Source organism: Tachyglossus aculeatus, chromosome 14 (genome assembly GCF_015852505.1).
Source record: "Tachyglossus aculeatus isolate mTacAcu1 chromosome 14, mTacAcu1.pri, whole genome shotgun sequence".
Lineage (NCBI taxonomy): Eukaryota > Metazoa > Chordata > Mammalia > Monotremata > Tachyglossidae > Tachyglossus > Tachyglossus aculeatus.
In genome coordinates, this window is record NC_052079.1 from 53,975,572 (window position 1) to 53,990,111 (window position 14,540).

Consider the following 14,540-nt stretch of genomic DNA (forward strand, 5'->3'; position numbering starts at 1 on the left):
CTCCTGTAGTGGGCAGGAGGGGCCCCCCTCTGCCTCCCGAGGGGGTTCCCAGACACAACCCGTTTGCTCTCCGCGACACTGACACCCGACTCCACGCGGCCCCACTTACACTGTCGTCGTCCGCCTCTACACTGAAGTTGATCTCGGCAATCCTGTCGAACGGGGCGCTGCAAAGAAGGGAGATGGGCACCGAGGCTCAGCAGTGGGCAGGGCCGTCTCTCGCTGCCAGCCGAGCCAGTGGGATTGGAGGCGCCCCAGCCCGCTGGGCTAGGGGTCTGCCGGGGAGAGGGGAAGGGAGCCCCAGATGGGACAGCCTGAAAGGGTCCCCAGGCCCACCCACTGGCCCCCCAGTCCAAGAAGATCGTTTGGGGAATGAGGATGTCCAGTCTGCAGGAGTCTCCAGGCCTAAGGGTATCCTGGAAAGCTCCTCAGCCAACAGCTGCATGGCTGTTCCTCCCCAGCTTGGGTCTCCCAGCGCCCGGCCTCAAACCTAAGGTGGTGAGAAGACAGCCCTGTCTCCCTTCCCTCCCACTCTCCAAGCCAGAAGAGGAATGCCAGGGGTAAGTCAGGGAATGCTTTTTGGCCCACACTCCGCATGCCAACAGAGGCTACCTGGTATGCCCAAGGTCTGGATTTTGTTAATATGTTTGGTTTTGTTCTCTGTCTCCCCCTTCTAGACTGTGAGCCCACTGTTGGGTAGGGACTTTATATGTTGCCAACTTGTACTTTCCAAGCGCTCAGTACAGTGCTCTGCACACAGTAAGTGCTCAATAAATACGATTGATTGATTGATTGATCCTTGCCCACGCTGACCCGATGTGGGTTCCAGCCGAGGGCTGGAATTTATTTATTTATTTATTTTGCTTGTACATATCTATTCTATTTATTTTACTTTGTTAGTATGTTTGGTTTTGTTCTCTGCCTCCCCCCTTTTAGAGTGTGAGCCCACTATTGGGTAGGGACCGTCTCTATATGTTGCCAACTTGTACTTCCCAAGCGCTTAGTACAGTGCTCTGCACACAGTAAGCGCTCAAGAAATATGATTGATGATGATGATGATGATGATGATGATGAGGGCTCCGGGGACCCAGCGCTGGCTCAGATTCTCAAACGACTCTGGCCAAGCACATGTGGGCCTCCAGAAACGGAGCAGGCCCGATCCACCCGGGGGCCCCTGTGGACTCTGGGAAGGGGAAGGCCCAGGCCTCCGGGCTCTGAATCAGGAGGTCACTAGAGCTGAGCCCGGGCCCGCCAGGGCCAACTGGGGACCAGGCAGGTGTCGGTCCCTACAGTGATTGTCGGCGCACTCACTTGATGTTGTCATCCTGGTCTACAAACTCCTCATCGTTGAAGCCAAACTGATCCACAAAGTTGGCCGTCATCTGCTGGATCTGGTACTCGGAGAAGGCCTGCGAGTGCGAGAGATGCCCCCAGCGGGACCCATTAGGGTGAGTGGCTCTCCCGCCTCCGGCGGGACTGGGCCGGAGGTGGTGGGGGCAGGAATGGCAGCCCCGGGGATCAGCTCCAACCCACCCTCTTCTCCACCATCCTGACCGCCAGAACCCCAGCTCCATAACTCGGAAAGCCCCTAGGCAAATCTTTTCAGGGAGCTTCCTCGGGTCCCTACACGAGGGTTAGGCAAACCTCTGGGTGCCGCGCACTCAGATATGCCAAGCTGACGCCTCCCACCAATGCTCAGGTGCTCCAGATGCTCCGGATCCTCTGGCCTCAGGGCTGCCAGCTGGGAAAGCCAGCCCCTGGCCACCATCCTGCAATGAGTCCTGGCAATGCAGGCTGCAGCCCCTTTGCCAGCGGACCTAGCGGGTTGCCACCAGCTAACCCCCACCACACTGCCTGCTGGTGTGGCCTTTTGGTCTCCTCGCCGATAATAATAATAATAATAATACTAGCATTTATTAAGCGCTTACTGTTCTAAGCGCTGGGGAGGTTACAAAGTGATCAGGTTGTCCCATGGGGGGCTCACAGTCTTAGTCCCCATTTTATAGATGAGGGAACTGAGGCCCAGAGAAGTTAAACGACTTGCCCAAAGTCACACAGCTGGCAAGTGGGGAGCTGGGATTGAATCCATGACCTCTGACTCCAAAGCCCTGGCTCTTTCCTCTGAGCCACGCTGCTTCTCTGGTCCCCACTGTGCCCACTCCAGTTGCAAAGCAAATTTCTGGCTGCCGTCCCTTACCGGCAGCTCCTCTTCCCTAAAACCTTCTTGCCAAGCCCCGGCTCCTGGCTTCCCCATTTCCTCATTAAGCATCGTAGGGGTTGTGTGGGAGGGGATGGGAAGGTGCCCAGGCTCCCCCCTCACTAGGCAGGGGCGCCGGACACCCTCGCTTCAATCGCCCCTGTGTTGCTTGTTTCCAAGCCCTACTCAGTCCGTCCCGCCCCCGGCATGGCCAACCTCCTCCCTGCAGACCTCCGAGCACAGCGGATGCTGGGGCAGGGAGGGCCAGCCTGGTCCCAAATCCTGTGAACCCCCCGAGTGGCAAGGAGAGTGGGGGCCATCGCTGTGCTGCCCGACCTTCCCTGGTGTCAGCCCCCTCACCTGCTGCAGTGACAGCTCATTGGGGAAAGCGCTCTCGATGTCCTCATCTTCGCTCGACGAGTGCAGGTGGTGCGTGCTCACCTGAAACGCAACCGGCCACAGTGAGGTGAGGGCAAGGTGACGGGGCCTGCTGAGGGAGCTGCGGGGAGAGGGGCCTAACAACAATAATAATAATGGTGTTCATTAAGCGCTTACTATGGGTCAAGCAGTGTTTTAAGCACTGAGGTAGATACAAGATAATCAAGCTGGACCCTGGCCTAGACAGGGAGCAGGGAGGAGTCGGGTGAGTCGGGGGGTGAGAGAGGACAGGCCTGCCCTCCTATTTAACTTCAGGATTCAGCATATGTTTTCACTTTAACTGCCCAACCCTATTCAATCTCCAGATGATTAACTAATCTGACTTCATCTTCTCAACGATGACGAGATGTGAGATGCTGTGCGAGCGGACGCGTGCCAGGGCCATCACGGGACTACTGTCTGATAAGGTTTCTAGCGGTCTGAAGGGTTTTTCTTTCTCTGATGTTTCAGGGCATTTTCTCATTCCAGCCTAGCCCCGGGAGAGGTGTCGGGGGGGAGTAGGGTACAGGGTCACACTCAGAGTCATGCGGTGCCAGGTGGGTACAGTCCCCTTTCTCCAAAGTCCCCACTTGGGCCATAACTCAAGCTCAGCCGACCCCCACCCTCCGGCTGCAGGGGAGCTGAGGGAGAAGGGACGCCAGTGCCCGGCCCCTGACCGGGGGCCTCACCAAGTCGACGGTGTTTCTCCGGTTGGTCTCAGTCAGCGTCTCTTCCACAAAGCTCTCCCACCTGCCGCGGCAATCCTCGGGGAGCTCTGCGAACAAGAGACCCCGGGGGGTGGGGGCTCAGGGATGGTCGTGGGGGATCGCCAGGGAAGCACTCGCCCTGCTGCTCTGTCCCACCCCATTCGAATGGCCCTAAGCTGGCAGCTATTGCCCCTGTTCCCTGAGAGCCCAGTTCTGAACTGGTGGCTCCCGGCCCCCAGCCCCACTCCTGCAACTCCTGCCCCCCAGGCGGGTGTTCCTCTCTGGAGACGGATCAGACTGCCCCTCTCCTGCATCCTGGCCCCGGTCTGAGTTGTTTCCCGTTCCCCTCCTGCCCCACTGTGGGCCTGAGACAAGGAGAGAACCCATGCCCTCCGCCACCAGGACACCAGTTCAAACCCAGCCCAACAGGACACAGGGACTGGGGGTATTTCCCTTCTTTCATTTTATCCTCGGCCTTCACATTTGCAGTTCCTCGGGCCTGTCCCCACCGACTGAGATTTGGGGTGGGAGTGAGAGGACACTTGTGGACACTTGTGACTAGGATTGAGTGCTTCCAAGTTTTGTTCCGAGTCAGGTCACAGTCAGCTGGTGCCCACTGATGCTGACCAGTGGATCGGACATCGCCTATTTTTCTGCTCTGCCTGGCCTATCAGCTCGAGGTTGAGCCCACAGCCCGGGAGAGTGGCTCGTGTCTAAGCCAGAGGGCCCAGGAGCTGGGGGGGAGCAGCGACCCGACCCCCCGGCCTTTCTTCTCCAAGCCTGGGCCAGGACCCATAAGCCTGGCCCCGGCTTCAGTCAGTTCCCTGCACGGCAACACTGACCCTACGACCTCTCCAATGACTTCGCGACTTCTCCGACGAAAACCTGGCGCCTGGGACAACGCCAGGGGGCCAGGGATGGGGAGATGGAAGGTTAAAGAGGTCCCCTGGGATTGGGGTTTGGGGGCTTCTCTGACGCATGAGGCCACCAGTGACGGGCACGTGGAGAGGGGAGAAGAGTGGGAGGGAGGGCAGGCAGAGCAGGTAGCTAGTCTGGGTCCAAAGCAGAGGGAAAGTGATGCCCGACCCTCCATAAAGAGTAAACTGGGCGAGGGGTGTGAAGCCCAGGGCACGCACCTTTAATGAACTCGCTGATCTGGGCCTGCCTGGGCCCCTTCTCCACAGTCTGCACCACGGCGTTGGCTATCCGCGTGAGGTGACCCATGTTTCCCCGCCTCATTCCACCTTCAGCCCTGGAAACAGCCCCTGCCGGTCAGTGCCACCCGGCCCCGCGGCCCCCAGGAAGACGATCGACCGTCCGCCGCCCCGCTAGGCCGAATTGGGGCCGGTCGCATAGCGGTCTGCGGGAGGATGGAGGACAACCCGAGGCCCACTGTCTCCCACCAGGACACCTCCGGGCTGAGGGGAAGCACCACGATCCCAACCAGGTGGGCCAGACCCCTGGATTCCTCATCCTGGAGGCTGGCTGGGGAAGTCAGCACCCAGGGAGAGTGAGAGAGCCTGGATCCCGCCAGGCTGCCCCTTTGGGCCTCCGGAGGAGAGTGGGAGTCCTGTTCAGGCCCCAGGGCCCGTGGCCGGGAAACTGGAGCCTCCCAGACACCCAACTTCCCTCAACCAGGCAGGCCTGGTTTCCTTCGACCCAGCCTGCTGACCAGAGTCTGGACAGGGCCCTGGGCAGCCCTTGGCCTCTGCCCCTCAGGTCCAGATGGAGACGGATCCTGAGCCTGAAACCGTGCGAACTGAGAACGCGGGATGGCAGGCCTCCCCTGGTCGGAATCGAGAGGCCGAGGTCAGCAGGCCCCACCCCTAGGCTGCAGGCTGAGCACACGTGTCAGTCACTGCTTGGGTCACACCGCGGTCAACCGGGCAACGGGGCGCAGCAAATGCACTGCTTCTGGGGACGGGGGTCCAGAGCTAGGGATCTGGGGATCTGTGCTCTTTCCCCAACCCAGGGTGGGGAGCTAAACCAAGCAGACACATGGGTAAAGAAAAGGAGGGTGGGGAGGAAGGAAGGAAGGAAGGATGGAAGGAAGGAGGAGAATGTCATGAGACCTGAAGTCCCAAAACAATCCCCTCTGTGTCCCGCTCCCACCCCTCCCTAGCTCCAACTGGCTCTCGAGCAGAATCCCCTCCAATCTGGAACCCAGAACTGTCCGGGGCAGCTAAGAGTTGGGGCTTAAGCAGAGGAGGGGCTTCCCGTAGGTCCTGAATGTAGGGTTTCATGGTGGGGGGGCTAACCTTTCCCCAAGCCAGGCTCTGACCAGTTTGGGTAGGGGACTTCCAACTTGGGGAGGGCAAGAACTCAAGGGGTACTACAAGTAAAGCAATGTGGCCTAGTGCAAAGAGCTCAGGCCTAGGAGTAACTTAATAATAATAATAGCAAGTATGGTATTTGTTAAGCGCTTACTATGTCCCAGACTATTGTTCTAAGTGCTGAGGTAGCTACAAGATAATTGGGTTGTCTGCTCTGTGACCTGGGGAAAGTCACTTCACCCCTCTGGGCTTATCCCAGATGGGGATTCAGTACCTATTCATGGGACAGTGAGTCCCAAGTGGGATCGGGACTCTGTCCAACCTGATTTCCCTGGATCTACTCCAGCGCTTAGTTCAGTGCCTGGCACATAGTAAGCACTGAACAAATGCCATTAAAAAAACCAAAACAGAACAGTCAGCGGGGAGGTAACAGTAGACTGCTCAACTGGAGGGATTGGTTTCGCTCTCCAAAGCCCAATCCAAAGTAAATCTGTGAAACGTCCCCCGTCTGGGAGTGGACCAGAGCCGCCCTCACCCCCCAGCCTCCCCAAAGAGCCCAGCCGTGGGCACAGAAGTTGTGGGCAGGGATTTACGGGCCACGTTGGCCCCGGGTTTCAAGTACCCACTGCTCGGCACTAACGGAGTTAGCAGACCATCCCCGAGGGTTCCCCATGGGCAGCCGGCCCCGTGCCAGGCTCAGGACTCCAGTCCTCCCAGCGGGCCCTTACTGTGCTTGGTCATTGGCCTCCCAGGCATCCAGGATCCTCTGCACCAGGCAGCACCTCTGGAATAGCTGAGGACAAAGACAGACACAGAGCAAGGTCACTTCAGACCGCAGCCACCTCGACACTTGCTGTCACCGCCTCCCGACCTTTTCCTCGCTCTACCCGACAGAGGCCGGGATGGGGTGGAGGGGAGGGCTGTGTTTGTGGAACCGAGCCTGGGATTCGACCCCTGTACTAGGAGCGAGGTACAGACCAAGAAAAGCAGGCTGAGGCCACTGGAAAGTCAGGCTGTCTCGGACCTGGCCCGGGCCTGGCCGGGCCCCGGGGAGCAGAGTGAGAGCCCCACACTGCTTGGCCCTAGCTTGGATAGGGCCTTCCAGCCAGCCCCTTCCCATCTCTGCCTCCATTTCCCTTTCCTGCCGCCACAAGCAGGGGATCCTGCTATCCTGGGGTGCTCATTCACCAACATGGGCTGGTTTGGTTGTCTCTCCAGACCCCCTTGGAGCTGGGGAAGAGGCTGGGTGTTTGGTCTGGGATGGACTCCGCCAAACCTGAAAGGCCGGTAGCCCCGATCACCCGGCAGGCCCTGGTTTCTTCCCTCTGGTGGCTCAGTGAAGGGACTCGAAGGCCGGGGTTGCTCCCTGGCCTCCTCCCCAGCTAGACCGGAAACTCCTTGAGGGTGGGGATTGGGCCTACTGCCTCTACGACCCTCTCCCAAGGGCTCAGTACAGAGTTCGGCACCCGTCGGGGCTCCATAAATGCTACCGATTGAGGGACCGACGGGGCCCACTGCCCACTCTTTCCCCTCCCGAGGTAAGAGAACGAGAAGCCAAACGGAGGCTGAGTCGGCTTCGGCCCTGGGTTCTAATCCCGGCCCTGCCACTTGTCTGCTGGGTGACTTTGGGCAAGTCACTTCACTTCTCTGGACCTCAGTTACCTCACCTGTAAAATGCGGATCGAGACTGGGAGCCCCATGTGAGACAGGGACTGTGTCCAACCCTATTTGCTTGCATCCACCCCAGCGCTTACTACAGTGTCTGGCACATACTAAGTGCTTAACAAATACCACATCATTTATTATTATTATTATTATTATTATTATTATTATTATTGTCATTATTATTGTTTTTATGGAGCAAGAAAGAGGGAGGCGCATTTTGGCCATAATGGGGACAGCCCTTGCCCCAGCCTGCTGTGGCTTTGACAAGGGGCGGCATGCTGCGCGCGGAGCGGTATGTGTGTGGTTGCTTTTCCCAGTAAGCAATTCATGGAGCTCTGGGGCACACTTACATGCGTGACCATGACGTTTGCGGTGCTGTCGCCAGACTCTGGGGCTACGTTGCCATTTGGCATCTCTTCTTTGTTCTCTGACTCGCTGATGATGGTGGCCTTCCCTTCCCGGGCCGAGTGGGAGAGGATAGCCGCTATGCACAGTTCCACTTGGAAATGCAAAAAGTTATTCCATGTGTATTTGAAGAACAAGTCCTGGGCCAGAAGAGAAGGCAGAAGAGGAGGGACAGTAGGTTAGCCAGATGTCAATTAGATGGCCTCTGCAAGCAAGCGCTTAGTACAGTGCTCTGCACACAGTAAGCGCTCAATAAATACGATTGATGATGATGATCATCTCCCCAGAAACCAGGGGGCAGGGTGACTCTGCCCATCACTGTGGGTGGGGAACGTGTTTGCCAACTCTGTTGTACTGTACTCTCCCAAGTGCTTGGTACAGTGCTCTGCAGATATCAAGCACTCAATAAATACCACTGATGATGACGACGATGACTGGTTAAATGCTTTCCCTGTTCAACCACCACCTTCTGACCTGGCTGGGCCATGCCACAGTGGAGAGGTTGCCCGGTGCTGGTGGCCGGAGAACCCTCCATCCCTCACTGATTTCACTCAGGGGCTCCCCCGACCCGGCTCTCTGCCATCCTTGGCGGGAGATCCTGTTGCCCTCAACGCCCCGCCACGCTGCTTGGCATGGGGTCAGAGAGCTGGTGACCTGCTATGTTCTGGCCGGTGCCGGCTCAGGAAAGAGGGGGAACTGGAGCTGCAGGTGACCGAGAGATGGGAAGCCACCTCTGGGCCAGGCTTCCCTGTGGCAGGGAGAGCTGCGCCCCGGGTGCCACCCAGGAAGATGGTGTCAGGGGAACGGGTTGAAGGATGGAATTGACCCCAGAGACTCGGGCCTCCAGCCCACCAATGCCAGAGGGCTAGCTCCTACAGCTCCTGCACACCTGCCTGCATCCGCTGACCCACCAGATGCCTGCTGCCTGGGGAAAACCTTGAGGGAGTTCGCAGTTGGCACGGTTCGGGGCGGTGGGACAATCAGCCTGCCATGGCCCTTGCCTTCTCTCCCTCAAGCTCTCAGGCCCTCACACGGCCCCACTGCCACCACCCTCAGTGGAAAGAGCCCAGGCTTTGGAGCCAGAAGTCATGGGTTCAAATCCCAGCTCCGCCACTTGTCAGCTGTGTGACTTTAGGCAAGTCACTTCACTTCTCTGAGCCTGTTACCTCATCTGGAAAATGGGGATGAAGACTGTGCCCCCCTGTGGGACAACCTGATCACGTAACCTCCCCAGCGCTTAGAACAATGCTTTGCACAAAGTCAGTGCTTAATAAATGCCATCGTTATTATTATCTTAGGACAGAGCCCTTTCAGAAGTTCACCTGGAGCCCATGGAGGTAGGTAAATTGGGCTGGAGTCTTTTCCAGTCCTTTGCCCGAGCTCATCAGCCCAGCCCAAACCATAGTGTCACAGTGGCCGCGGATTTTTAGCCACCCTCTGAGGTGGCTTCACAGTCCAGCTCCCTAGTCCTTTAAGGGAAACCAGAGGGAGCCGGGCTGCGTGTTCGCGTGTGGGTGTGCGCACGTATTTGTGTCTCTGGGCGAGATTAGGGTCCAAGGCAGGCAGCAGGCCATATGGAAGGGGCTTATTTTGCGGGGAGGTGGATTAAAAGGAGAGGAAAGCGGATATCTCACTAGTCAGCCAATCAATCACCCTGCGAGGATCACTTTCTAGCACAGTTCCTGTTAACTGGGAAGAGGAAGGAGCGAAGGGTGGGAGGGAGATGAAGAGGAGGATGGGGAGAGGGGAAGGTGAACTGTGCGTGTGTTAGTGTGTGTGTGCGCGCACGCGCACGAGAGCACCTGGGGGACACGGTGAGGGAGAGCATTAGAGAGCGTGAGGAGGAGTGAGGCTAAGGGTGAAAGAGGCGGGTCTATGGGATGCTAAGATGACCATGCGGGCGGGCCAGCCCCGATCCCCCAAGACCCTTGCTGTTGGAGTGCCCGTCGTGTGGCATCCCCCAGACCCCTGCCCCCTGGCCACGACTAGGCTACTGACCAGCAGAAGGTCCACTGTGTTGAGCCGGCACAGCTCCTGGTTGATCCTGGGCGTGTCGGTGTGCAGGAGGGCGGCCACCAGGCGGGCCCCGTGCAGACGTGCGTTCCCCAGGGGCTCCTCCAGCACCCCGATGGTGGTCAAGATGGCCGGCCTCTGCCACAGAACGAGAGATGCCCCCGGGCTGGAACTGCCACGGCCCAGGGTGGCACCTGCCACAGCTCTTCAGCTCCTCAGGCTGAACCCAAACCCCAGGCTCCTCTTCGACCCCCGCACTGCTCCAGGCTCGGACCCGGGGAACAGCTCCGGTTTCCCCAAGGGGACCCGGCCCACAGCGGAACCGGCGGAAACGCGCCCCATCAGAGAGGAAACATCCGGGAGGGTTCTGCGGGTCGGCGGCATGGCCGCTCACCTTTGGGGGGTGGAGCAGGAGCTGGTGGAAGTCTTTCAGCCGAGGCTCGATGCCGTGCAGGACGCTGCTGCTGACGGCACACGGCCTGTCCGGTCCCTGAGAGAAGGTATCCGCCAGCCCTTCCATGCTGCGGGGGCAGGAAAGAAAGGGTGGGCCATCACCGGGCCGCGGGAGCGTCCGACCCGCCGAGCGCGGTCCGGACATCACTTCCTCGGCCAGTGGTGGCTCCGACCCCAGAGGGCCCCGTGAGGCCCCCAAAATCCTGCAAGCCCATCCCAGGGAGTGATCAAATCCTCTCCCCCGGCCTGCTGGCGGATTGTCCACGTGGGGCAGGTGGCAAGAGGGCTGGGGGCACCTGGGCTGGGTTGGTCTGCCTCCCATCCACCCTTCTCCCTTCCCCAGGGCCAACCTTCCCACCACAGAGAGGGCCAGAGGTGGGTGGCGTTGAGGCCAGAGTGGTCAGCATGGGCCCATCCTCGGCAGCTGTCCTTCCAGGGTCCCGTCTCCCCCCTGGGACCATCCACTCCCCACCGCTGGGCCTCCACCAGACCCCTCTAAAACCACCGTAGGCCTCATAGAACCAATGACACCTCTGTGCCTCTAGGCACCCACCTCCATTGCTCCCGATGCCCGGGCCCGCCAAGCAGGGGACTTGGCCACAGGTCGGCTGACCTCTGCTACAGACTGGGTTCCCAATACAGTGGGCACGGCCTAACCCTAGGCCCTCAGTGTGGATGACGGAAGGACAGAGATGCACCTCTGCCCTTGGGGGTGTGGGGGAGGACCGTTTGTCATGTGCCACAGATGAAAGCGGGGAAACCAGAGGCCGTCCAACGTGCCACGAGATTAAGACCGCCCAACATGCCACGGGCGGAGCCACGAGAATGTACTAAGGGTAGTGAGCAGGAAAGGGGTGGGGGTTGGATTGGATAGGGAAGGCCATCCCGGGGGCAGGGTGGGCTGTGACAGGCTCAGGGACGGAGAGAGCGGAAGCAGCGTGGCTCAGTGGAAAGAGCACGGGCTTTGGAGTCAGAGTTCATGGGTTCAAATCCCGGCTCTGTCAATTGTCAGCGGTGTGACTTAGGACAAGTCACTTAACTTCTCTGTGCCTCAGTTACCTCAACTGTAAAATGGGGATTAAGACTGTGAGCCCCCTGTGGGACAACCTGATCACCTTGTAACCTCCCCAGCGCTTAGAACAGTACTTTGCACACAGTAAGCGCTTAATAAATGCCATTATTATTATTATTATTATTAAGACAATGGAGCGGGAGAGGCAGCTGGAGGAGAGCCCTGAGGCTTGGCCGCCTCTTCCCTCAGAAGTCCTGCAAGGCTCCAGACCGTCTGTCCGGCTCCGGCAAGGTTTGCTGGAGGCCAACTGCCTGGAAACTCTCCAACTCCATTTGTGACAGTTCCATGGGATGGTAAGCACCGTGAGGGCAGAGATGGGATCTTTCGCTTTCCTTAACTCTCCCAAACACCCGATAAGGTACTCCAGACTGGACCCTCGAGGACCCAGGAGGTGCTCCATAAATCCGTCTGATGGCTCGATTAGCACTTTTGCGCTCACGGCATTTAACCTTCTCTCCTGTTTAAGCACTGATCTATTTACCTATCCAGCTCCCTAGTCCCCTTTTTCCCAGCTAGGAATTGTTTTACGTCTGTCTTCCCTATTAGACAGTTAGTTTTTCCAAGGCAAGATCTGTGACTTTGACCTCTACTGCGCTCTCCCAAACACTTGGTGCAGAGCTCAGCAAGCTGTGGGCAGATCGACTGACCTCGGGCATACAGAATCATCAGCCAACGAAGCCGGGTTCTCCCCACAATGGAATGGCCGTTGGGGAAGCCAAATTTACTTGGGGAAGCAGAGCTGCCTAATGGGAAGAACACGGGCCTAGGAGTCGGACCTGAGTTCTCATCCCAGCTCCACCACATGCCTGTTTGGTGACCTTGGGCAAGTGGCTTCACTTCTCTGTGCCTCAGTTTCTTGAACTGTAAAATGGGAATGAATTACCCGTTCTCCCTCCTAATTAGACTGTGAGCCCCAGGGACTGTGTCCAACATGACTGACTTGTACCTACACCAGTGCTTAGTAAGTGCTTAACAAATACCATTACTATTATTATTGTTCTCATCACCACCTCCTTCCCAGGGGGAAGGGACTAACTTACCCAGATCGCCTCGTCTCTAGTAACGTGAGTAAAATCTGTGTTCCGTTCACTATGCAGTTCTCCGTCTGGTCTCCATCGAACATGTTCTTCAGGAGTTGCTCCACACACCCCTGTCTGGAGAACACAGCAAGCCCGGGTTACAGCGGCGGCACGGTGAGCACACCGATGCCGTCTGCAGACCTCTCCCAATGATGAGACTGCCCCGTTTCCTGGACAGCAGGCTGGGAGCATCCGGCCCTGGCAGGAGGCTCCAAAGCACCAGCAAGGACGCTTGCTGGGAAATCTGGGGCCCTGTGGGCCTCTTCCAGGATCTGGAAGGCCCCGCAGACTCCAACAGCAACGCGGGGCTGAAGAGGCCGCTGCCTGGGGCAGGATCGCTTTGGGGGACCCCTCCAACCCTGGGCCTCCGGGGTCCCGGGAGACTGGCAGACTCCACCCCGGACCTTGGGAACAGGAGAAGGCCCAGAAATAGAAAGGAGGGTCCACGCTCCAATCTCCCAAGTCGGTAGGCCCAACCGGTTCAGGAGACACTGGGCCTCCGGCAGCACTGGGAGCACAGCGCACTGGCATCATCCCCTGTGACCCCTGGTCCAACCATCCCAGCGCCTGGATGAGGGGGCTACTCACGATTCCAGGGCGGCGAGGAGGGGGTCGGGCTCAGACGTTTCTTGCAGCTGACTGCTTTGGTCTCGGCTCAATCTGATGATGTCACACAGGGTCTGGGAAGCGTTCGATTGCCTCTAGAATGCGCCAAGGGGACCTGGTTAAGTCCAGGCGGCGCCAGCCCCTTCGCGAGGAAATGAGGCCAAGCCAGGGTCCGAGACCCGCCAGCAGTGGCCCTTCTCCAGACTAGCACGCCCGGGGTGGGGAGGAGACCCCTTCAGTGGTGCCGGGCTGGGGGCAACTGGGCCACCAAGTGAGGGCAGGAACCACAAAGGGCCCGACCCCACCAATGGGCCGATTCTAGGGAGTGGTCAGGAGCACCCATGTGCTCCATGCCCACAGCAAGTCTCTGACCGGTCACTCGGGGACAGAGCAGGGGCACAACCACGCCGATTGGGAGAGACCCTGGAGGTGTTGGGGGGGGTCTCAGCAAGCACAGGGAGGGAGACCCTGCCCCTTGGTCCCACCCCAGGGAGGCTCACACCTCCCAGTGGATGCTGCGTGTCTGGGCCCTGGGGGTTACAGGGCGGCGGCGGTCTGCTGCTCACTCACATCCTCATCCTGGTCGGAATGGATGAGCTCCACCAGTCTCTGGATCACCTTCTCCTCGTTCAGCCACTGCAAGGGGAAAGAGGAGCAGTTGGGAAGCAGCGGCACTTGGACTGGGGAAGATCTTCAACTGGGCAAGTAGAACCTGGCCCCGTCCTGGTCCCTGGCCAGCTTCCTTGGCCTTAGAGATGCGGGGAGGGCAGGCTCGCTCCGAGTCTGGGGGACTCTAGACTGTGAGCCCACTGTTGGGTAGGGACTGTCTCTATATGTTGCCAACTTGTACTTCCCAAGTGCTTAGTACAGTGCTCTGCACACAGTAAGCGCTCAATAAATACGACTGATTGATTGACCCATCTGGGAGAGAGGCTCAGACGGCTTGCCACCTCTCTTTCGGTGCCTCTCCAAAACCTCCCGCCGACCCCACTGTTGGCTCCTCAGGCCACGGGGGATGACTGTTTATTCCCCAGGGGTGTAGGGCTTGCCTCGGTTTTCCCGAGGCCTGCTCCCGCTCTCTGCCAGCAGCCTGGCCTCAGGTCTGTTGGGAAGGGCAGAGCAGACGGAGGCTCTCCAACCCTTGTCCCACTCCTGCCTGCTCCCACATTCCTGGGAAAGCCCACGTCTACCTCGACTCATCTCTGGGGGCTAAGGATCATCACTCTGACCCGGCAAGTTGGAGGCGGTGCGGCAAGAAAGCATACCCCTCGGCTGGATTGTGAGGGGCCGCTCTCTGGAGACCCCTCGCCAGCACCCGGGGAGGAGGGCTGGGGGTAGAACAGGAAAATCATCCATCCAGATCCCAGCCAGCCGTTGGCCGAGTTCCCCCCCGACCCGACCCCAGGCAGTAGGGGTGGTGGAAGAGCAGTCTCTCAGAAGACCGGGGTTGCCCCAGTGGTCCCTGGCTGCCCCTCGGCTCTGCGGCCACTGGTGCTCAGACACGACATTGAGACCTCTACCCCAGGCTGCTTCCCGGCTCCGAGGGCCAATTTTGCAGCCAGCCACCCGACGCAAGGGACTGACGGGCCCGGGACCAACAGCTTCCCCAAGTCGGGGTCGGTCAGTTTGGTGAGATAATGGCGGGGTCGCCTG

General features: G+C 58.9%; 1 protein-coding gene across 3 annotated transcripts in view; it reads right to left on the reverse strand.

The window, feature by feature from the left end:
* Nucleotides 1–14,540, reverse strand: part of PPP6R2 (protein phosphatase 6 regulatory subunit 2) — a 92,764-nt gene that overhangs the window by 17,390 nt on the left and 60,834 nt on the right. For all 3 annotated transcript variants that reach the window (XM_038756138.1, XM_038756139.1, XM_038756137.1), the window contains 12 exons: nucleotides 13,458–13,523; nucleotides 12,870–12,982; nucleotides 12,243–12,356; nucleotides 10,072–10,198; nucleotides 9,663–9,815; nucleotides 7,610–7,804; nucleotides 6,323–6,387; nucleotides 4,458–4,573; nucleotides 3,304–3,389; nucleotides 2,558–2,638; nucleotides 1,312–1,409; nucleotides 110–167 (listed from right to left, as the gene is read on the reverse strand). In XM_038756138.1, the coding sequence (XP_038612066.1) occupies nucleotides 110–167; nucleotides 1,312–1,409; nucleotides 2,558–2,638; nucleotides 3,304–3,389; nucleotides 4,458–4,573; nucleotides 6,323–6,387; nucleotides 7,610–7,804; nucleotides 9,663–9,815; nucleotides 10,072–10,198; nucleotides 12,243–12,356; nucleotides 12,870–12,982; nucleotides 13,458–13,523 (1,272 nt within the window). The remainder of the gene's footprint in view (nucleotides 1–109; nucleotides 168–1,311; nucleotides 1,410–2,557; nucleotides 2,639–3,303; nucleotides 3,390–4,457; nucleotides 4,574–6,322; nucleotides 6,388–7,609; nucleotides 7,805–9,662; nucleotides 9,816–10,071; nucleotides 10,199–12,242; nucleotides 12,357–12,869; nucleotides 12,983–13,457; nucleotides 13,524–14,540) is intronic.